General features: G+C 37.7%; 1 long non-coding RNA gene and 4 gene segments (V, D, J or C); 1 reads left to right on the forward strand and 4 right to left on the reverse strand.

The window, feature by feature from the left end:
* The window catches only part of LOC117070008, a 677,437-nt gene that overhangs the window by 329,998 nt on the left and 325,149 nt on the right, over positions 1-22,290 (reverse strand).
* LOC117070016 overlaps positions 1-22,290 on the reverse strand; it is a 705,780-nt gene that overhangs the window by 301,072 nt on the left and 382,418 nt on the right.
* LOC117070040 overlaps positions 1-22,290 on the forward strand; it is a 405,055-nt gene that overhangs the window by 271,826 nt on the left and 110,939 nt on the right. The window lies entirely within an intron of this gene.
* The window catches only part of LOC117070011, a 387,464-nt gene that overhangs the window by 244,869 nt on the left and 120,305 nt on the right, over positions 1-22,290 (reverse strand).
* Positions 18,289-19,365, reverse strand: LOC117070034. The segment is given in 2 exon segments: positions 18,289-18,965; positions 19,221-19,365. Coding segments are annotated over 2 exon segments (345 nt in total).

Consider the following 22,290-nt stretch of genomic DNA (forward strand, 5'->3'; position numbering starts at 1 on the left):
TGAGTAGCTGGGACTACAGGCGCCCGCCACCTCGTCCAGCTAGTTTTTTTGTATTTTTTAGTAGAGACGGGGTTTCACCGCATTAGCCAGGATGGTCTCGATCTCCTGACCTCGTGATCCGCCCGTCTCGGCCTCCCAAAGTGCTGGGATTACAAGCTTGAGCCACCGCATCCGGCCAATACTTGCTTGCAATAAACAGTAGCTTCCATTGCAAGCTCTTTGTAAATACCATATATATGATTACATAATTCATTGAAAGAGTATATCACAACATAAGTAGGCTAAGTTTATGTTAGCTTCACATAACTTACTTCAGCCAACTCGTTTCTTTTGGTAGGCTACTTAAGGTTCTAAGTATACAAATTAATGTGTAATATCTTGAAAAAATTCTATCACCACTTTAATGAAGTACCCAGAATAGGCAACAATCCTAAAATGAAGATAGTGAGTAAGAATAATGCAATGGAGAATGAAAACCTTTTGTTTTAATCAGGTAATGATACCTGCTTGTTCTTACCCTTTGTTCTTTGCCAGTAGGTCCAGCAAAAAATGTTATAGGCAGAACTTTACCTACAAATGTATCTGTTCTGGGAAGGAAGCTAAAACATCCATAGCTGTTAGGCAGATTCCCTAGTGTGTAGTGCACATATCAGTTGCCTGTACAATCCTGGTAAAAGGGTTTGCTTTCTATCACAGGGCATAACGGTGTGGCAATGGAGTTAGTATCCTGAGTGACCCTCTAGAAATATTAGCTATGCTGAATCCCATAGAAAACTCACAGAGAAGGGAGTGAATGCAATGATATGACTCTGAGTTAGGATTCAGTAAACTGCAAAAGTAATTGTCAACATGGGCACAAGGATCTTGACCAATAACTGCTTTTCCTTATAGTTTATTTTTGAGGGCTTGCTCAATATAGCAAGTTCCCCATCTTACAGTTGCAGAGCTTCAGCTGTGGAATTTGAGTACAGGCTGCAGGTGACTAGGGAGCACTGTGCCTCCACAGCACAGAGGTAGACGGCCGAGTCTCTGGTCTGGGTGGCTGTGATGTTCAGGATGCTGAAAAGTTCTTTCTTGTCTAATATGCCACTTAGTCTTCCTTTCTTCTTGTCAAATCCACTTGAAGTTAGCATGAATAGAAATGTGGGAGCTTTCTTTTCCTGCTTGTACCATAGTAGGCTTCGAAAGTTAATCACTTCATAACTGCAATTGAGAGTTACAGTGTCTCCCTTGTGCACAACCAGAGATAGAGGGTTTTGTACCACCTTGTCTTCACTGCTCACCCCTGTGTAGAAAAATGTGATAATTATTCACCGTTAGAACCATAGGGCTCCCAGACAATAAGTCAGAATGAAGTCCACTTTACCCTCTTAGTCTTCTGAGGATCAATCCTCAGGTTTCCTGGTTGCCCCTGACCCTTTGTAGTAACCCTACTTACAGCTCAGTAGAAGCCAAAAGATCGCTAGTAAAGCCTGTGGACACTTCATCATCCTTCAATTATCAAGTGTGTTTTCCTGGGCAAAACGTGATTCACTACCTTATGCATTTCCTTTTCTTTTTGAACCATCACACTCTACCCCTAGCGTCTGCCTGTGTGCATGCGCATGCACACACACATACACACGCATAGACACAGACACACACTCAGAAAAAGGGAAATAGCAATTTGGTGATTCAGCCAACCATTAAAAAAAGTGTCATTTGGTTCTACTTAAATTCAAATCCCTCCCACTCAATCACCCATGGGAGTCATTCAAAATAGAACACCGCCATCTTGTGAGCTGGTGCAGAATAGCTGAAAATTAGTGTCCACATGTTTTATGAATGACAGTAGATACTTCTGAAATTGTCTCACCATGGAAGGACAGGCTACCCAAAGCTGTCCATAATCCTAGGAGTCAGTAATTCTATTATTTCTTGTCCAGGATTCTTAAGTGAGTGGTCATGCCTGCTCCATACCCACTCTTTCATCTCCTTGCTAACTGAAACCTGGCATAGCCAGGCCATGACCCTGCATATGATGGTAAGTCTCTGAGAAATAGCAGAGTCCCCAAATAAGAATAACCTCAGTTCCTCAAAGATCATGCAAGACAGAGTCATCTGCTGACCTGGAATATCTGCTCCAGATTTTCACAAGAAAGACAGACTTTGTTCATTAAACCTCTGAACGTTTGGTATATATTTGTTAGAATAGTTTGGCCTTCGCTAATATACTTGGAGTATAGATTTGGTTGCATTCCATTCCATAAATGTTATTACATAGTTTTCTTGTCATTGTCTAGGAATGTCTATTTTTAGTAAAATACATATAATCTATGTAGGCATTGTTCAAGTCTAGGAAGACTAGTAATTTCTTGCTTCATCTCTATGATCACTAAGAAAAAGAATTACTAATTAGAAAGTTCATATCTCACGGTGAAGACAAACATATCTGCGTTCCAGAAAAGCTGAATTGCCCAGTTGAGATGAAGTGATGGATCACTTGGTTTCCAAGACTACTTTTTTGAGACAATGATAATGTGGCCTAATTCTCTAGATCTTAAACAAGACACAAAACCCAGAAACATGAAGTAAGAGATTGATGATGTGACAACACCACAATAAAGTAAATAATGCAATGTTCTATTACTGCTTATGAATATAGTTTGTACTGTCTCCATGAAGGTCAGATAATTTTACCCACAGTCTTTTGGTTATAAGCTCCCTTCTGCATTTCTGGGTGGCACAGAGGCACAGATGTGAGAAATAATTAGCATCTTGCCCCTTAATTCATGTAACTTTTTTTTTTTTTGAGACAGAGTCTCGCTCTATCACCAGACTGGAGTGCAGTAGTGTGATCTTGGCTCACTGCAACCTCTGCCTCCTGGATTCAAGTGATTCTCCTGTCTTCCAAGCAGCTGGGACTACAGGTGTGCATCATCACGCCCAGCTAATTTTTTTTTTTTTTTTGTATTTTTAGTAGAGACAGGGTTTCACCATTTGGCCAGGATGGTCTCGAACTCTTGACCTTGTGATCTGCCTGCCTTGGCCTCCCAAAGTGCTGGGATTACAGGTATGAGTCACTGCGCCCCGCCTCTCATGTAAACATTTTTAATTGACTGTCTTGTTTGTACCAGTAACAGAGGAGCATACAGAAATGAATAAGGCAATCTTTACCTTCAATACTAGCCCACACTTTGAAAGCCTTCTATAGAATTATTATTTGACCCAGCAATCTCATTATTGGGTATAAACCTAAAGGAATATAAATTTTCTACCAGAAAGACACATGCACACCTATGTTCATCGCAGCATTATTCACATTAACGAAACACGGAGTCAACCTAAATGCCCAACCGTGGTAGACTGGATGAAGAAAATGTGATACATATACACCATGGAATGCTACACAGCCATGAGGAAGAATGAGATCATGTCCTTTGCAGCAACATGGATGGAGCTGAAGGCCATTATTCTAAACAAATTAACACAGGAAAGAAAACCAAATATCACATGTTCTCACTTATATGTGGGAGCTAAACATTGAGCCAAACCCCCGTGGCATGCAGGTTACCTACATAGCAAGCTTGCATATGTACTCCTGAACCTGAAATAAAAGTTAAAAACAAAATAAAATAGAAAGCCTGCTATAAAATAAACCATGGCTTCAACACCGAGAAAGTTGGAATGGTAGATTTGCCTACACACAGCTGAATGGGAATGGGGAAGGGGGAAGAAAACATGGTTATCCGTGGTTAGCTAATATCCATTTTCTCAGTTCCTGAGAAAAGAATAGTGCTGGAGATCCTATAAATAGCTGTAAAAGTATTACCTCAATTAAAACATTTCTAGGATTTTGAGGGCTATGTCATATGCACATGCGGGATCCCTGGAAATATTGTGCTGGGTCTTCAGGGGACTGCTTCTCAGGGAGAGGGAAGTGAATTCCGTATTGACGTTTAAGAACATGATGATCTCTGTGAGACATTAAAGCGACTAGCTTTAAGAACTGCCTGGAACTGCCCATATCACTGTCAGGGGCAGTGGACCATCTTTCCTCTGAAACATCAGCTGATGCCTCTTGAGAGATGTTGATTTCCCGCAGAACATTTGCAAGGAAGAAAACCTACAGTGTATTTTTTGGAGCAAAACCAATACTACATTTGAACAGCTCTGTAGAGCTCTTAACAGACTTCAGCTTCCTTTGGCACATGCTGTTAGGATAATAACAGTAATAAGAATATCAAGATGTATCATCAGAGTCTCTTCTGGGGAATGAGGACCTAGTATGATGTGGCAGATGTTTTTGGATAGTTAAACCAGCACTTATCCACAATCGATATCTCTCATGCTCATCTCTTTTTTAGAGGCCAGACAAATTAAATGCTCCCTTTCTCAATCTCCCTTGCAATTAGTGCTGGCCATGTGATGTGGTTCTGGCCAATGAAATAAATCACATGTTCGACCTCTTAATTAGATATCTAGGACTGTAATTGCTGGGTCAAATGGTAACTCTGTGTTTAGTCATTTGAGAAACTGCCAAACTATTTTCTAATGTGTCTGTACTATTTTACATTCCTACCAGCGGTGGATGATGATTCCAATTTCCCCCATTCTTACCAACGCTTAGAATCTTCCATGTCTCTTTCTTCTTCTTCCTCATTAAAAAATTATGAACATCCTAGTGGGTGTGATGTGGCAGCTCATTTTAGTTTAATTTGCATTTTCCCAATGAATAATAATGTTGAGCATCTTTTTACATAGTTTTTGACCACTTGTGTGTCTTCTTTGGAGCAATGACAGTTTAAATCATTTGACCGTTTTAAAATTGGCATTTATCTTATTGCTAAGTTGTAAGAGTTTAAAATATATATTCTTGATATTAAATCCTTATCAGATATACTTGACTTGCAAATATATTCTTCTATTTGCAAATATGTTCTTCTTGCAAATATATTCTTCTATGTGGGTTATCTTTTCATTTTCCTTTGTGGAAAATTTTGTGAATTTTGATGCACAAGGATTTTAATTTTGATAAAGCCCAATTTATCTATTTTTCCTTTGGTTGCTTTTTTTGGTGTTGTATGTAAGAGATTGTTGCGTAGTCCAAGGTCACCAAGATTTACAACTATGTTTTCATCTAAGCATTTGTACTTCTAGATCTTACATTTAGGTCTTTAATCCATTTGAGTTAACTTTTGTACATATGTGAGGTAGAGATCAAATGGTGGCTATCCAGTGGTCCCAGCATCACTTGTTGAAAAGACTATTCTTTTCCCATTGAATGGTCTTGTTGCAATAAATTGGCCATAGATTTATGGATTTATTTCTGGACTTTCATTTTTACTTTATTGATATCATCCATTTTAAAAGAGAAACTTACTAAAATCTTCTACTGTAATTGTATGTTGATCAATTCTCCTCATATCATGGCAGAAATAACTAAGAAAATCCATTACATACATGAAAAATGAATTCAGAGGGGCAAGTTTATCAAGCAAAGAGCACAATCTTTGGAGGACAAATCCTTGGATAAAGGAGAGTTTGTAGTGATGGAATGACAGGGGCAAAGGTGGATGCATAATCACATTTCGTGCCAAGAGAACTAAGAGCTGAAGGCAGCATAGAGACTGGAGTTCCAGCTGCAAGTTTGAGTACAGGCTGCAGGTGCTTGGGGAGCACTGTGTTGCCCGGCACAGAAGTAGGTGCCTACATCACTAGGCACAGACGCTGAGATATTCAGGAAGCTGTCCTTTCTGGTTATACCAAACTGAGCAGACAGTCTCCCATTTGAGGTCAATTCACCAGGCTTAAATAAGGCTATCAAGAGGACAGGACCTTCCCCAGGGTCCTGCTTGTACCATAGCAAGTTGTTAAATGTGCTTGAAGAAGTGCAGTTCATGGAGACATCCTCTCTTTCCTGGACAGACAATGACTGAGGACTCTGATTCAGCTGTTGACCACTGACCCCTGTTTAGAAAGAGAAAAGAAAGTGGTTATCTTTAGATCACCTTTTTCAGAGCTGTGTTGGACACTATATCCCCAAACTTCCCAGCCCTGCATCTGTGTCTTTCCTTTCCTTCCTCCTTCTCTAGCTTTTTTCCTCCTGTAGTCCTCTTTTCATAGTCTCCGATAAAGCCTCACCTGTTCTCACAGAATTTCCTCCCCTTTAGAATTCGCTACAGAAGAGTCAGAAACTCCCAAGACTCACATGTCAGCTGCATCCACAAGATTATTAATAAACGTTCAAGGAACATCCTTATCAGTAAAGAATTATTTCCTGAATTTTTTTTTTTTTTGCTTCAAGAAACTCCCTTGAGCTTAGAGTGACACTAAAAACACTACTATGAAATTTAAATCTCTGTTCCAGATATCAGCCAATCGGATCTCTTACCAGATGTTTTCCCAGGGTTTTAAGCTAACCTTGAAGGTTAGCTATGAATAGCGACACTGCCCCCCTGTGGTGAAATGCTAAATTTTTGTCCTTTCATGCCACTTTTTCAGTTTCTTCCTATTTCTCCCTTTCACTTCATGAACACACTTAATGAGTATTCACCATATATTAGAGAAATATAGAGACGTGAACAAGACAGATGGGAACTCTGCCCCTGGGCACCTTATAATTGCTCTGAAATATCAGTGAAAGCTAGGCTGATAATTAAGTATGGTGAATTGAAAACACACTTCTCTGTTCCTGTGAAATGAGAGTAAAATTGTTTTTAAAAGTTATGAACCCCAAAGGACACATATAACAGGCAAAAGATAACAGCATGGGAGATGTTTTGGAAAATACAGGTGAATGAACAAGTGGTAACTGACTTAAATGAACTGAAGAAAGACAAATTCTAAGGGCCCACAGAGGCAAATGCCAACAAAAATGAAGGTGCACCAAAAGTCTCAGTAAGGAGGATACCTGGTACCTCAGAAGATCAGAGAGAAGGTAGGAGTAGGAGGCTTTATACAGAAAACACAAAGTACGGTTGAATAAAGTGCGGTTATACTCTCAGATTTCCCATTTCACCTGGAATAGTCAGGTGTCCACTCCTTTCCAACCACTTTTGTGGAAAAAAGACTATTTTTCTGAAGATATTGAATAAATAACATGAAATTCTGGGCTATCAGGCTTAGTCGAGAGTGAAGTGAAGAAGTATTTAAAAACAGGAACGGGAGCCATTTTTCTTGCTTGAATCTCAGATTTATATCCTACTAAGTTTCAATGAGCATCCCGGGATCATTAGACATTAAAAAGAATTCCTTAACATAAAAGGCAGAGTCATAAATAAAAGAGAAAAAGCCCCTGATAGAGGCAATGTTACCTTTGCTTATCAACACAGTGGTAGGAACATTCTGGCTTTTCTTTAAGAAGCGAATAAAGCTTTGCATAGTGCCGGGCGCGGTGGCTCACGCCTAGTAATCCCAGCACTTTGGGAGGCCAAGGTGGGCGGATCACAAGATCAGGAGATGGAGACCACGGGCGCCTGTAGTCCCAGCTAAACGGGAGGCTGAAGCAGGAGAATGGGGTGAACCCGGGAGGCGGAGCTTGCAGGGAGCCCAGATCGTGCCACTGCACTCCAGCCTGGGCGACAGAGAGAGACTCCGTCTCAAAAAAAAAAAAAAAAAAAAAAACTTTGAATAGTAGCCAACCTCACTTTTACAGAATGGAATATTGAAGAAGTTTGGTTTTTAAGATTAAAATTGATTCTACAACTTGGAGTTTCAAATGCCTAGGATCTGGACCGAGTGCCTAAGCTATGCCTCCTAGCTTCAATCCTGATTTAGGTAAATAGCTTCTGCCATCTACTAGTGTTTGTGTTTTGTATTTCATTGTGCTCTTTAGACGTAGGAGAGCAGGACAATCTATTTCTTGCTTCCCTAGGCATTTTTCTCCTTTTAATTTCATTGCTAATTATTTTCTTAGTTGTTTAGGTTTGCCCATGACTTACTTCTGTGTGTATATTTACCTTTCTTACCTTCTCTATTCCTATTATGTGGTGGCATGTTACCTAAAATGAATTGCTGCTCTCTACCAAATAAAAATAAAATCACGTATTTTTGGAAAATGAAAAAACAATAAACAGAAAGCAAAACACCTTAATTCTGATTTAAAAAATGCATTAATTCTATATTCTCTTAATGGCACGTGGGAGGCACAGAGATGACAGGGGCTCACCGATTTCTAAAGGTTGTGTTTTTCCATTATCATTAGATCTGTTGCCTCCTTGTGGTCATTACAGTTGCTGTTGCAGTCTCTGCAATGGTTTATATTGTTCCAGTTCTTCATGAGCCCTGCTATCTCAGCCTTGAAAGTGTCCCTGTTGAGAATACTGGCAATACATTTCTCTCTCCTCAAGAGGAATAAGCTAAGTAGTACTGTATGAATGTATAAAGGGTGACATTAAGCTCTGGGATGAACATGGCACACATTTAAATAATCAATTTAAAGTACTTTTTGTATATAGAAGCAAATGAGAATATATTACATAATAGAAAGTAACATAAATTTTAAATATAGTACATGAGATTTCAAACAAATTTCGTACACATACAGGGGACTATATCTACCAGACCTTCAAGAATATAGCCTCACTTTCCTTGGCTGTTAGCAGTGATTTGTAGGGAAATTAAAACACACACACACACACACACACACACACACACACATTGAGGTTACTGGGAAAACATATATGCCTTTTGTTTGCAAACTACACTAACCTAAGAAATATAGCTGCTGTGTATTCTAACATAATTATTCAAATGATTTTTTAATTGAAATTGCCATGCCAGAAGATCAATGGTAGGAAATTATTCTAATAAGCTTGTTCAGAAAGAAAATCCTACTTCAAAAAGAAGGATTATTTCTATTTACAGTTCAAAGAGAAGGAAGATACCTACCAGGAACTCCAATAAAACAAACAAGAAGTAAATATAGGAGGGCACTACTTTTGAGTCCAGAAAAATTGACATAGCTCCAGGCCTCATACGGTGTCCCTGGGGAGAGATGTGGGGACCAAAGAAGGTCTAGCTCAGTAAGTTGGGTCAGGAGCAGAATAACCTAGTGTATTCGTCTACTTGGGCTGCCATAACAACACACCACTCACTGGGTGACTTAACGAAGAGAAATTTGTTATCTCACAGTTCTGGAGGCTGGAAGTTAAAAATTAAGATATCATATGGCCTTTCCTTGGGTTATGTATGTGTGTGTGTGAGAGAGAGAAAGAGAGAGTGTGCTTTGGAGGATCCAGAAATATTCACTCCATAACACCTACTCCGTAACACCTAAGACATTCAGTCCATAACATAATTGTCTGATACGCATTTTGACAGAGGTGTGTGCAAAGCAAGACCTGCCTCCAGGTTCCAGGTGACTGGCCAGGACATGAGAAAATTTGTTCAAGTGACACCTACTGACAGGAAGTGAGTGGAGATGTGGACTCACCACATGTCAGGAAGTAGTGGCCTCTATATTTCTGGAGTGGCTGTGGCCTCCAGTGACCTTCCCCAGAATTCAAGTTCTCAAAAGCATTCCTTCATGGGTTTTTTCTTCTGACAAGTTCAGAGATAATGATTTTCCTCTGCACTTACTGTGGTTCTCCTTGTTCCCACAGATTGATGAATTGGAGCCTCCTGCTTTTAGAAAGTGTTCTTGAGCTAAGTTGGGTGTTGTTTCATCTGTGGCTAGAAGGCTGACATTGGGGTCTACATCTTGATTACATTGTGTCTATTGGTGTCTCTGGCCAATGGTCCAAACTGGAACAGGTTTTATTATACAGTCACACACCACATAATGATATTTCCATCAACAATTCACGACAGTACTCCCATAAGATTATAATGGAGCTGAAAAATTGCCATCACCTAGTGACATTAGAGCCATCGTAAAATTGTAGCACAAATGCATTGTGCACATGTCTGTGGTGTTGTTGGTGTAAACAAATATACTGCACTGCTGATCATATAAAAGTATAGTACATACAATTATGTGCAGTTCCTAGTGCTTGATGATAATAATAAACGGTAATACCTGTTTGTGTGTTTACTATACTATACTTTTAGTAGTTATTTTAGAGTATATTCTTCCTACTTATAAAGAACTGAACTGTAAAACAGCCTCAGGTAGGTCCTTCATGCGGTATTCCAGAAAAAGACGTTGCTATCATAGGAGATGACAGCTGATGCATGTTATTGCCCCTGAAGACCCTCCAGTGGGACAAGATGTGCAGGTGGAAAACATCGATATTGGTGATCCTGACTCTGTGTAGGCCTATGCTAATATGTGTGTTTGTGTCTTAGTTTTTAGTGTAGAAGTTTAAATAATAGAAAACAATTAGAAATAGAGAAAAATAATAAGGATATAGAAAAGGATATAAAAAAGCAAATCCTTTTGTATAGCTGTACAATGTGTTTGTGTTTCAAGTTATTATGAAAGAGACAAAAAGTTAAAAAAATTAAAATTTTATGAAGTAAAAAAAGCTACAGTAAGGTAAGGTTAATTTATTCTTGAGAAAATGAAATTATTGTTAAATAAATGTACTGTAGCCTAAGTATATAGTGTTTATAAAGTCTACAGCAGTGTATAATATTGTCCTAGGCTTTTATATTCACTGACCCCTTACTCACTTCCTGAATTACACAAAGCACCTTCCAGTCCTGCAAGCCCTGTTCATTATAAGTGCCTTAGGCAAGCATATAATTTTAATCTTTATTATTACTATTATTAAGATCCAGGGCATTCATGTACGGGTTTGTTATATGGATATATTGCATAATGGTGAGGTTTGGGTTTCTAGTGTACCTGAATGGTGAGCATTGTACTGAACAGGTAACTTTTCAACCCTCCTGTCATTCCCCCCTTTTGGAATCTCCACTGTCTGTTATTTCCCTCTGTATGCCTGTGTGTACCCATTGTTTAGCTCCCAGTTATAAGTGAGACCATGCAGTATATTATTTTCTGTTTCTGAGTGATTCCACTCAGGATAATGGCCTCCAGCTCCATCCATGTTGCTGCAAAAGACATGGTTTTATTCTTTTTTATGGCTGTGTAGTAGTCCACAGTGTATATACACCACATTTTCTTTATCCAATCTTACATTGATGGACACTTAGGTTGATTTCATTATTTTACTATTGTAAATAGTGCTGTGATAAATATACAAGAGCAGGTGTCTTTTTGATATAACAATTTTGTTTCTTTTGGGTAGTAGTGGTGTTGCTGGGTCGAATGGTAGTTCTATTTGTAGTCCTTTGAGAAATCTCCATACTGTTTTCCATAGATGTTGTACTAATTTACATTCCCACCGAAGGTGTATAAGCATTCTCTTTTTTTTCTATATTCTTGCAACATTTGTTTGTGTTTTGACTTTTTAATAATAGCCACTGGTGTGAGATGGCATCTCATTGTGGTTTTGATGTACATTTCTCTGATGATTAGTGATGTTGAGCATTTTCTTACATGCTTGCTGCTTGCTTGTATGTCTTCTTATGAGAAATGTCTGTTCATGTCCCTTGCCCATTTTTTAATGGGGTTATTTGTTTTTTTCTTGTTGAGTTGTCTGAGTTTTTTATAGATTCAGAATATTAGTCCTTTGTTGGTTGATAGTTTGAAAACATTTTCTCTCATCCTGTAGGTTGTCTGTTTAAGCTGTTGATTATTTCTTTTGCTGTTTAGAAGCTATTTAGTTTAATTAAGTCCTGCTTGTCTATTTTTGCTTCTGTTGCATTTGCTTTTGAAATCTTGTCATAATTTTTTTGCCTAGGCTAATGTACAGAAGAGTTTTTCCTAGTTTTTCTTCCATGATTTTTGTAGTTTCAGGTCTTCCATGTAAGTCTTTATTTTATCTGGACTTAATTTTTGAATATGGTGAGAGATATGTATCCAGTTTTATTCTTCCGTATACAGTACCATTTATTTAATTGGATGTCCTTTCCTCATTGTGTATTTTTGTTGACTTTGTCAAATATCAGTTGGTTGTAGGTATATGGTTTTATTTCTGGGCTCTCTATTTTGTTCCATTGGTCTATGTTCAAAATATGCAAATCAATAAAGGTGATTCACCATGTAAACAGAATTAAAAACAAAAACCATGTGATCATCTCAATAGATGCAGAAAAAGCATCCAATAAAACCCGACATCCTTTTATGATAGAAACCCTAAACAAACTATGCATCAAAAGAACATATCTCAAAAAAAAAAAAAATTGACAAATAAGAGCCATCCATGACATCATACCCAATGTGGAAAATTTGAAAGCATTCCCTCTAAGAACAGGAACAAGACAAGGATGCCCACTCTCAACAATTCTATTCAACATATTACCAGAAGTCCTCGGCAGAGCAATCAGGCAAGAGAAAGAAATAAAAGGCATCCAAATTAAAAAAGAGAAACTAAAATTATGTATCTATTTACTGATGACATGATCTTATACCTAGAAAACCCTAAAGAATCTTCTGAAAGATGCTTAGACTTGATAAATGACTTCAGTAAACTTTCAGGATACAAAATCAACATACAAAAATTAGTAGCATTTCTATACACCAATAACAACCAAGCTAAGAAAAAAATCAAAAACTCAATCCCGTTTATGATATTCACACATACAAATAATAAAAGACTTAAAATACATTTAATCAAAGAGATGAAAGTTCTACAAGGAGAACTACAAAGCACTGATGAAAGGAATCACAGATGATACAACAAATAAAAAAAATTTCATGCTCACAGATTGGAACAATCAATATCATTAAAATTACTACTCAAAGCAATATACAGATACAATTTAATTCCTATCAAATTACCAGCATCAGTTTTACAGAATTTGAAAAAACAGTTCTAAAATTAACATGGGACCAAAAAGAGCTTGAATAGCCAAAGCAATCCTTAGTAATCCTAAGTCCCATAGTATATGGGATTCTTTACCACTTTAGGCAATAAATGTTATTCATTTTTCAGATGAATCTAAGTTCAGTCACATGTCCAAGGTTATCCGGTTTGGAATTTGGAGGACTAGTATTTGAGTGATACCTAAGATGACAAACCATTACTGTTTTGACTATGCTGCCTCTGAGACAGTTCAATTTTCATGTTTTCTTAGACACACCAGTTCCCCTGCCTATTCTTTCATGTAGAAGTTTTGCTGATATAGTAATGCCTTCCTCAACTGCAGGAGTTCTGAGAAATCCATCATTAGGCAATTTTGACATTGTGCAAACATTATAAATGCGTACTGGTGTAGATGGTATATTCTGCTACACGATAGGCTATGTGGTGTAGCCTATTGCTCCTGGGCTAGAAACCTGCACAGGATGTTATTGTACTGAATACTGTAGGTAATTGTAACAATGGTAAGTCTTTGTGTATCTACACATAGACAAGGTATAGTTAATAGAATATTATTCTATGTATTGTCAGGCAATAGAATCTTTAATTTTTCCTCTGAATTATGTTATCTTTCTAAACTAATTGGAATAAAAACATATGTTTTAAAAACTGCTGACACGGAGATTGAGACCATCCTGGCCAACATGGTAAAACCCTGTCTCTGTTAAAAATACAAAATTAGCTGGGTGTGGTGGCACATGCCTGTAATCCCAGCTACTCAGGTGGCTGAGGCAGGAGAATGGCTTGAACCCAGGAGGCGGAGATTGCAGTGAGCCAAGATCGCACCACTGCACTCCAGCCTGGCGACAGAGCGAGACTACATCTCAAAAAAAAAGAATTGCTGACAGTATGTTGCCTGCGTCCCTGCTGATGGGAACTGACCAAACACTGGCAGCCTACACTATGGCTGAGAAGTGTGGGAAACAATATTTTACAATGAAAACATCTTTTCTATCCTGCTATCACTGTAACTGAGAATGTATATTTGAGGAGACTTTCTTGGAATCTCCTCTAACATCTCTTTTTCAAATACAAACAGTCCAGGGAGACCTAACCTAGAACATTACATTGAGATATAAGTTAGGCTATAAACCACTTTATTTTAGAGATTGAGTGGAGAGATATATATCTACTTAACAGTGTAGGAGAAGATTCTGGAAAGCAATTCAGTGACTAGAAATATCAGGCTTTGGGCAGGCTAACAGAGTATTAAAAGGTCACAGAATACTACTAGAGGCTGGGTAAAAAGCAGGAGCAGTAGAATAGGTGGGAGGCAATGGTGAAGGAATGGCAAGAGACTAAAGGCAGATTTTTCATATGTCCAAATTCGGCTACAACTGGCCCTGGGTTCAGAACTTTTATCAAAGGCAGTAAGATAAAACACATTTTAAAAAAGTCTGCAGGATGAGTTCTCCCACAAAATCTGTTGAATATGATTTGCTTCTCTTTGAAGCTATTTGGGAGGTGAGAGCCAACTGGATGTGGTGGCAGCTTGCAGGGAGCAAGAACAGGTGAGGCACGTGGTTGTTGAGAGTGGAAAACCCTTTGTTTCCCCCCTACATACCCACTCTACACATAGGGGGTCTCACAAACTGTTGGAGGAATCAGAATAGAATTATCCAGCACAGTAAGGAGGTGCTAATATCTGTAAACCTGTTTCTCAGGACATGATAAAACACATGGCAGCCCTTGAAGCTTTCTCTAAGTCCTACAACTCACTGAGGATAGATCATTTTCCCCATTCTCATTCCTGCCATTGCCCTTTTAAGAACATCCAAAGCGGCTGGGCGCGGTGGCTCAAGCTTGTAATCCCAGCACTTTGGGAGGCCGAGACGGGCGGATCACGAGGTCAGGAGATCAAGACCATCCTGACTAACACGGTGAAACCCCGTCTCTACTAAAAAATACAAAAAACTAGCCGGGCGAGGTGGCGGGCGCCTGTAGTCCCAACTTGGGAGGCTGAGGCAGGAGAATGGCGTAAACCCGGGAGGCGGAGCTTGCAGTGAGCTGAGATGGTGCCACTGCACTCCAGCCTGGGCGACAGAGCGAGACTCCATTTAAAAAAAAAAAAAAAAAAAGAACGTCCAAAGCTTGGCCTAACGTTTTAGTAATGAATCTCTTTACATTTGCATTAGAGTCTTCTGTTTCACATGTGGTGTTTCAATTAATAAAATACAGTGAGACTAGCTGAGAATACATCATCTTTATTTTGAAATTTAGAAACCATCCCAAAGAGGTTCTCTCCTTTGAGCACAACTACACAGGTAGTAGGTGTGGTATAATCCAGGCCCTCATCCTTTCCATCTACTTGTGGAGTTTCCTTTAGAGAAAATATACTCTTAAATTCTGCAGATTTTCTCATAAATGCTTTCATTTCTTATTTTAAATAATTGCTCTGCTTTGTACAAAATTTGATGTTAGTTATTTTCTCTCTGAACATTGAAAATGTAATTCCAGTCTCAATTGGTTTCCATGGTTATTTTTGAGAAGTCAGCTGTCAATTTACTTCCCTGAAGACAGTCTTTTTTCTCCCTCTCCTTCTGATTTTTAAGATTTTTTTCTTGATTTAAGATTTTCTGCTGTTTTACTCTGAACACACATACACACACACACACACGCACGCATGCACACACACCACACTTCTTTTTATGTAAATTGCCCAGGAATGCTTTTGTCTTCTTGAATTGTGAATTGATATCTTTCGTCCCTTTTTTAAAAACTGTTCATCCATTATCTTTTCATATGTTGTTTCTGCTTCATTCACCTCTCTCTTCTCTTTCTGGAACTCAATTTAATCATATTTTATACTTTCTCATTCTGTTTATTCTCTGTAGCTCTTCCTCCTACTATTGTAACTCTCAACTTTCTGTCTTGGCAAGTTGTCAAGGCTGCAGCATAATAGACTAGGTCCCAGAGGAAGTGAAGACAAGGAAGTTAAGTAAGGAATTTAAGGTTAAGATTTGTTTTATGAATTTGATCAACACAGTTGAGAAGTGGGCATAAGAATAAATAAGTATTTGGCTTAAATCTAGCAGGCTCATATCTGGCACACTAAAGTCTTACTAAGGTAGTGGCAAGAGCAACAAAAGGCTCTAGAAGTTAGAGACAAGTGTTCTGATGAAAATCTTATGTTATGATATTTACTTAAAATATGAAAAGCTGTGGCTATGAATAGCCCTATTTAGTAGATCTACTTATAAGACAGCATTTATATGGGGTTAAAATTAGCACAGAATGTGGCAATTTTTTTCTGCATATTTTAATCCATCCCCCTTTTTTTTTGACTGTGGTATCTATAAGAATAGCACAAACACATATTGCAAGGTATTCTCACTATGGGGGTGAATAGATAAGCCTGATAGATTTAGCCACTTACTGAAGGTTTAGAAAATATCTGTTCCTTATTTCATTGGCTTTTGCAGTGGAAAACTTTTGGGTGATTCCCAAAGTGCACAAAAAAATTATCTTCCTGCTAGGAGGCCATTTTTACCACAATAATAATTATAATACCTATGTCCTGTAAGAAAACTGAGTTCACAATCTCCCTTACTGTCCAGATAGTGCTGATTAGAATTTACTGGCTTTCTGGGACATGTTAGGCCCTATAAACAAACAAAAACTAGACTAATTCTTTCACCTGATTTATAATGGAATTGCCAAGAGTTGTTAGAAAAGGAACTAAACTTTACACTCAAGGCAGGAGGTAAAAAAAACTTGGTTCCTGCCTTCTAATCACTCACTCTTTCCACTTACTCAATCCCAGCATTCCTATCAGGGGCTATCCCTAAGGAGGTAGACAGAGCTGGTCCTGCTCATTGCACACTAGGAAAAGTCATGCTGGCATCTTGTCCCACAGGGAAATTTCTGCTGCCCAGAATCAAAACCAATGTCTGGAGCTCAGCCTCGTTCAGTTTGTTAGACATTCTGAGGCAGAATCACTGGAGAAGGTGGATTATAGAATAGGAAATTGGCTTTTGATAGGGGAGAAAGAAAGAGGAGAAGGGTAAGTTGCATGTCATATAACCTATTTGCTTAGGCTGACCTAAGACGCTGCTGTGAATTTAACTGTATCTTTCTCCTGATAACATTGGTTTACCAGTCTTGTGTGACATGGCAGATTAATCTTTAAACATCCTTATGACTACTTATCTTTATACTTTTAATCCTTAATATTCTTAGCATTCTATTGGAGACAATATCTTTATATTATTTCCCAATTAGAAAAATTTGATTTTAGGTTAAAATGCAAATATGTACACTCTTTAGTTTGAGATTTGTGTATGTATATGGATATTTACACACATAGGTAAGTGTCACTTTACTCTGAACATTTCATGAAAATCAGAAACTTATGTTCTTCTTTCCTGCCTGCTTTTCCTCTTATCGCGTTGTCAAACATTTTCTTTCACGGGCCTCTCTCTTTTCTCTCTTTCCTGGTTATTTTTAGCAAACTTTTCTCTCAGTGGGCGGTATAGGTAACATTTCTTTAAAACAGAAAATAATCTAATTCGACTTGATTTTTAAAAATCTTCCCTGACTTTGGCCAACATAAATGATCATTCCCATTTTACATGAAATTTCTTTTGAAACCAGGTCACTAGGCAGTTTCTGATGACAGGAGACCGTTATATTCCTCCTTTCTTTTCTAAATTTAAAGAATAGAACATTTCCTAGTTAGGTTGGAGCTGTATCATGTTGATCAACTTCCCTACTTTTATCTGAGAATTTTGACTTACTTGAGATTATCATTGTTTGATTAATAGTAAAAATACTATTTCAAATATTGAGGGCTTGCAATATACCAGATACTTAATGTATGTAATCTATAACCTTACTTCATCCTGACAAGAACATATGAATAAAATAATATGATTGTATCACCTTTACAGAAGGAAAATAGAGACTTCGAAGGTTAAAGTTATTGGTCAATATCACATAGCTTTTAAGAAACGTGAATTATTTCTCTCTAACCTGTGATCTTATCAGTTATTCAGTATCAGTTTAATACTTCTAAAAACCCACTTTAGGCCAGCATTATTCTAATGTGGAGTGGATGATGAAGGTAAGATCTTTTCCACTTCATACTGGTACAACTGGGAAACAATTCTTTAAGATGATAATTTGGAGTGGCCAGAAGAATACTGAGAATAGAATATGAATAAAAGCACAATGAGAAGAGAAGTGGAGGCCAGTCTAAGACTGCATTAGATATTTATTAACATATTCCCCTCTCTCTAGCTCACTCTATCTAATCTACCTATTATCTGTCTATCTATCTAGCTACCTATAATCTATCACCTATTTATCTATCTAAACATTTGTCTTTTTCCATATCTATACTACTAACTTAGAAAAAAACTACTGCCCATGACTCCTCAGTATGGGTATTCTAATACTCTTGGTACAATGTTAATATGTGACAAAGAATCTGTCAAACAATGCACAATTTCTTTTTATTAACAAGATGGGTAAACAGCAAAGGGAAAGAAGTTCCTTGGCACAACAGGGACACAATATTCGTGCATAGTTCTTGCATCAATCACTGAAATTCATGCTATTCTTGTTCTAATTTGATGTTCCTACTACAAAGTAACATAACTACCAGACAATAAAGTCAAATTAAATTTGGGATTAGTGATATAGTTCCCCCTTGTATCATTCCTACTCTCCTCCTCATTTTTTTTTCCAGTAAGACAATTGCAATGTTCTGAGGCTTCATGTCTTGGCAAAGGTCCCAGCCACATCTCAGGAGCCCCATGTCAGAAGAGCACATGTGGCCCAGCTGCAGGTTTCGAGACAGCTGATAGAGGCCTGAAGATCACTGTGCGTCTCCTCCACAGAGGTAGATGCCTGCATGGCTGGGCTGGGAGGCTGTGATATGCAGGAAACTTTGCTGCTTTTTCTCATCCAACTTGGCAGTTATTTTTTCATGACTTTTCTCTTCCCCACCTTTCTGTAGCATCATCAAGAAGATAAGACCTTCACCATACTTTTGCTTGTACCAGTGTAAGCCATATAATGTCTTTGATGATGTGCAGTTTATGGTGAGATTCTTTCCTTCTTGGATGATCAAGGACTGAGGACTCTGCTCCAGTTCTTGGCTACTGACCCCTGTTCAAAAAGACAATGTAAAGAAAATACAGAAGACCCTCATAAGATTTTCATGGTCGTGGTAGGGATGATGTTTCTCTCCCCCTCCCCATGCCCCCTAGGAAGCAAAATCGTCACATTAAAACAAAGTATTGTCATTTTTTTAACACATATCTGGCTCTCAAAAGGGCCTTCCCAGGTTAGAGGATGACTCGACTCTTGCCCTCAGGATGCTGTCATCATCCCACAATTCTCCCAGACTAACCACATACTCACGGGCTGCTTGGAACCCCAATATCCCTAGGAGTACTTGCAGAACAGTCTCCATCCCTTAGCTACTTAGAAAACACAGTTAAATCAGATTTTACTGAATGGGCTTCCCCAGCAGAAGTTACTTTGCTCATTGGTACAGGAGATGACACCAATCAGAAGCCATACCTGGATTCCTGTTTGCTCAGCACTGTACGATCTTACTCAAACACTTAAACACTGCCACTCTTTGGCCAGACGGAGAAATGCAAATAATGGACAGGTTTTCTGGAGTTAACTTATATATGACATAGATCTATTTATTGCAATAAAATATGCCACTTATGAGATAAAGAAAATATAATCTCGTAACATATGTTACCCTTGCATGCTTGAGAAAGTTTGCCCTTCATAATTAAAAGAAAGTAAAAAATTCTGTTCTCTATAATACAGAGTGATTATTTTTCAATATTTATCTCTGCCTACTTTTGTTTTGAGCCTTCTCAAAAACTACTTTTCTGAGGTACACTTTGCATATAATAAATTACATATGTTTTCAAGGTCCAATATGATAATTTTTGACATGGTCATACAAATGTGAAATCATCATCACAATCAAAATAAAGAACATATGCACCACTCCCCAAAGTTTCCTTGTGTCTCTATTCCTTGTGTTCCTTGTTAATCCTTTCTCTATACCTTTCCAATATATCATCCCAATGCCTATTCAATCCCAGGCAATCTCTAGTCTGCCTTCTCTTACTATAGATTTTCTAGAGTTTTATGTAAACAGAATCATAGAGTATCTGCTTTCTGTCATCTGATTTCTTTCAGCATATTTATTTTGAGATTGTATTTGTTAGCTTGGGCTGCCATAACAAAATACCATAGACTATGTGGCTAAAACAATGGAAATTTATTTCTCATGGTTCTGGAGGCTGGGAAGTCCAAGATCAAAGTGCTGGAAGATCTCATGTCTGGTGAGGGCCTGCTTCCTGGTTCATAGATGGCAGTCTTCTTGTGGTGTCCTCACGTGACAGAAAGAACAAGAAAGTTCTCTAGGGTCTCTTTTACAAGGAAACTAATATCATTCAAGAAGGCTACACTTTTATGACCTGATCACCTCCTCAAAAACCTACTTCCTAATACCATCACACTGGGGGTTAGGATTTCAACACATGAATTTTGCAGGGGAGAACACAAATATTCAGTTCATAACAAATTGCTGTGGTATTTTTGTTGAAAATCAACTACGTATGTGTTGGCCTATTATTGGATCCTTTATTGTGTTCCAATGTTCTATTTGTCTATCTTTATATCAATATCACAGTCTGTTGATTATTGTAACTATAAAAGTATTAATATCAGTAGTGTAAGTTCCTCAATTTGTTTTTTTTTAAAGAATTATTTTTTGCTATTATAGTCCCTTGGTATTTTCATATAAATCTTAGACCCACTTGTCAATTTCTAAGAAAATTTCTGTTGGGATTTTGATTGGAATGACATTGAATCTATTGGTCAATTTGGAAAGAATCTTAATGAGTCTTCTAATTCGCAAACACAATAACTCTTTCCATTTATTTAGTTCTTAAATTTATCTCAGAATTTTTTTGTGTCTTTTAGTGTATAGGCCTTAGATATCTTTTGTCAAATGTATTCATACACACACCACACACACACACACACACACACACACGCCATAATTGAAATTTATTTATTTATTTGAGACAGAGTCTTACTCTGTTGCCCAGGCTGGAGTGCAGTGGTGTAATCTTAGCTCACTGCAACCTCTGCCTCCCAGGTTCCAGTGATTCTCATGCCTCAGCCTCCTGAGTAGCTGGGATTACAGGTGTGTGCCATCACACCCAGCTAATTTTTTGTTTTTAGTAGAGACAGGGTTTTGCCATGTTGGCCACGCTAGTCTTGAATTCCTGGCCTCAAGCTATCTGCCTGCCTCAACTACTGCCAAAGTGCCGAGATTACAGGCATGAGCCACGGTGCCTGGCCCAGAATTGAAATTTATATACATATAAATTGCATTATTGAGATGAACCCCACTTCATTATTATGTATTATCCTTTTTATATATTGTTAGAGTCAGTCTGCTAAAATTTCGTTAAAAGTTTTTTATGCATATATATGCATAAATATATATGCATATATATAAATTTCAATTCTGCTTGTTTAGTGTTACTGTATGGAAGCAGCATTATTTTGTATATTGAGCTTGTATTTTGCAATTTTGTCTAACTCATTTATTGGTTACAGTAGTTTTTTTGTCTATAGGATTTGCTACACAGACAATTCTATTGTTTGCAAAATGATAGTTACATTTCAAAAAGTTAAATATGGTTTCCTTTACCAAGTCAGTTAGCAATCTTTCAGGGTTTTGTGTTTCAGGTCTAAAGATAGATTATTTTGGATGTGCTATCTCCCTCTAGGGACAAGGCTCAGCAAAGAGCTTCCTACCACAATTCTCTAAGAAAGACAGAATTATTTTCAGTCACTTTGGAGCTTTTAGAATTATTTCTGTGTTGTTTTCTCAATTATTATATTCCTTTTGTTTTCCGTGGTATCTTATTCTTCCCGTATTTGAAGGCAGTTCCCAAAGCCCATGTTATTCATTGTACAACATAGGATTTGGCACAGATTAAAGATTTAATTTGTTGGGTGAATATATTAATTGCTATTACTCATAACATTATTAGGAGAAGTTATGTGGAATGACTCTTAAAATTATTCCAAAAAAGCTTCCAATTTTTTGAAAATAAATTGAACAGAAGTATCCAAAGTAAAGGCAAATGCCAGATTAGATCTGTGGGCAAAATTCAAATAGCACACCAACCTCATTCTCCATCCTCCAAAAAAGAAAAATTCACAAATCTGTAATACGTAAAGCCTGGTTTCCTTTTTCTTTTTGTCTCATTGCATTGGTTAGATTCTCTAGGATAATGTTGAATAGAAATGGTGAGAGTAGACATTTTTGCCATGTTCCTGCTTGGGTTAGATTATTAAAGCCATTTTGGAATGCAACTTTTCAATATCTATAAAAATATAAAATAGGCATATCTTTTGATCCAGTAATTCCACTTCTAGG

Source organism: Trachypithecus francoisi, unplaced genomic scaffold (assembly GCF_009764315.1).
Source record: "Trachypithecus francoisi isolate TF-2019V2 unplaced genomic scaffold, Tfra_2.0 Lachesis_group3, whole genome shotgun sequence".
Lineage (NCBI taxonomy): Eukaryota > Metazoa > Chordata > Mammalia > Primates > Cercopithecidae > Trachypithecus > Trachypithecus francoisi.